Here is a 1864-nt window from a genome sequence, read left to right as displayed (position 1 = left end):
CAAGGGAGGTTCGTTTTTTTCTTTCAAAAGAAAAGGCAAGCTTCACAGGCTTTATTTAGTATCAGCACATATGGATAAGCAGGCAATACCTCATTGTCATCAGAAGGCTTGTTTTTGTTTATGTTTTAACTTCTGAGGCTTCAGAAACATTGAATGGGAAATTGAGAGTAGAATTGTTTTAAACCAGAGGATGCTTCCAAGTAGATTTTATACATATGAGACATGTCTTAAAATTGAAAATTGTCACAGAACAATAGCCTGAACACATTGAGGTTTTTGCCCCACTTGCTCATGTGCCTGTGTCACTGTGTGAATGGCAGTATCCCAGGTGTGACAGTAATAATCAGCCTCATCCTCAGACTGGAGGTTGGAGATGGTGAGGTAGCGCTCAGCCCCGGAGCTGGAGCCTGAGAAGCGATCAGGAATTCCGCTCCCCTTGTTGTAGCTTCCACTACTTTGAAGATCCATCAAATACTGAGGGGTCTTCCCTGGCTGCTGCTGCTGATGCCATGCGATGGTGTAGCTACTGTGCCCACTGCTCAGAGCGCAGGTGAGCTTGACTGAGGATCCCAGGGAAGCATTGGCAGAGAATGACTGAGTCAGCACAAGCTGGGAGAGAGACCCTGAAAACAGACACATCCATTATGGCCTGAAGGAAGGACAAGAGGGAACAACATTTCTGGTATGACTTTGGGAGGTGGTGGCAGTGAGCTGAGGGATGAGGATGCTGAGGGTCCTCCTGACCTGTGCAGTGGAGGAGGAGAATGAGGAGGAGGAGGGGTGTGGTCCAGGCCACGGTGCTGACACCCCAGGGCTCTTCTGGGGCAGCCACACTGCAGGTCTCTCTTATCCACCCTCCAGCCTCAAGAGAGAGGGAGGGGTCCTTCTTGCAAATGTGCTCCTCTTCCCCTGCTTAACCTAACCCTCCCTGGGCCTATGTGCAGCCCCTGCAGCTGGGTGACATTTCTAGGAGTGAGCCTGGGCTGAGCCTCGTCTGAGACTCCCCAGGGACCCAGAGAAAATCCAGCTGCTGGCCCCAGAGAGCCTTGAGGCAAAACCAAGTTCATCAATTTTATTTCCCAGCTGAGAGCCCCACAGGGCCCTCACCAGCAGCCCCACTGTGCTCTCTGCTGCCCAGGCCCAGGCCCATTGTGGCTGCAACCAGATGCCAGAGGATGAGACCCCGCCTCAGGGCAGCCTCATACCTCATCTCAGCCTTTAATTTTCTATTTGGGCTTACTCTGTGAAAACAGGACACACAATTCTTCCCATTTTATAAGGAGTCCCCAGGGAAAGCTTGTCTCATACACAAACCGTGCATGAAATGAAGTACATTTGCTGAGAACGGGGACAGTTCAGTCATACACCCACTTCCCCATGAACTCATGAAACCATGTTTCTGTCTCCCTACTTGATTTTTCAGATCACACATAGGGACCAGGATGAGCACTTGGGAGGATCCTTTAACCTGACTGAGTGCTTCATTGGCTGCTCTGGTAACCGAGGAAATGAGGTAGGAGGAGAAGCTACTCAAGGGGATGGAAAAGAGAAGCAGTGGCCTCGGGCATCTTTTGTAGTAAGGGATTAGAGAGGTTCAAGAAAGAAGAGGGAATGTGAGTGTCAGCTATCAAGAATCTTAAGAAATGAAAAACGCCCATGGCTGTTCTTCTGGAAAGATTCTGGTGATTGCCTAAGGAGGTCAGAGGGAGGATGGAAGTGGAATGAAAGGGAGAGAAACAGGAGAACTGAGAAGGAAAGTTGAGAGTTCAAAAGGGGAAAGGGGAGAGCCGTGAGGAGGGTCTGCACTTGGGAAGAGACTGGAGGAGAAGCCAGTCTGAAGATTGGGCAGCAGCCAGCAGGGATG

General features: G+C 50.2%; 1 protein-coding gene across 1 annotated transcript in view; it reads right to left on the bottom strand.

The window, feature by feature from the left end:
- Positions 1 to 243: 243 nt before the first annotated feature.
- Positions 244 to 1864, bottom strand: part of LOC105515505 — a 6433-nt gene continuing 4812 nt past the window's right edge. The window contains exons 4-5 of the mRNA XM_011947337.1: positions 745 to 862; positions 244 to 623 (exon numbers count right to left, since the gene is read on the bottom strand). Of these exons, the coding sequence (XP_011802727.1) occupies positions 244 to 623; positions 745 to 862 (498 nt within the window). The remainder of the gene's footprint in view (positions 624 to 744; positions 863 to 1864) is intronic.

Source organism: Colobus angolensis, unplaced genomic scaffold (assembly GCF_000951035.1).
Source record: "Colobus angolensis palliatus isolate OR3802 unplaced genomic scaffold, Cang.pa_1.0 Scaffold260, whole genome shotgun sequence".
Classification (NCBI taxonomy): domain Eukaryota; kingdom Metazoa; phylum Chordata; class Mammalia; order Primates; family Cercopithecidae; genus Colobus; species Colobus angolensis.
Note: the sequence above shows the minus strand (reverse complement) of the source record. Positions and strands in the feature narration are given on the sequence as shown.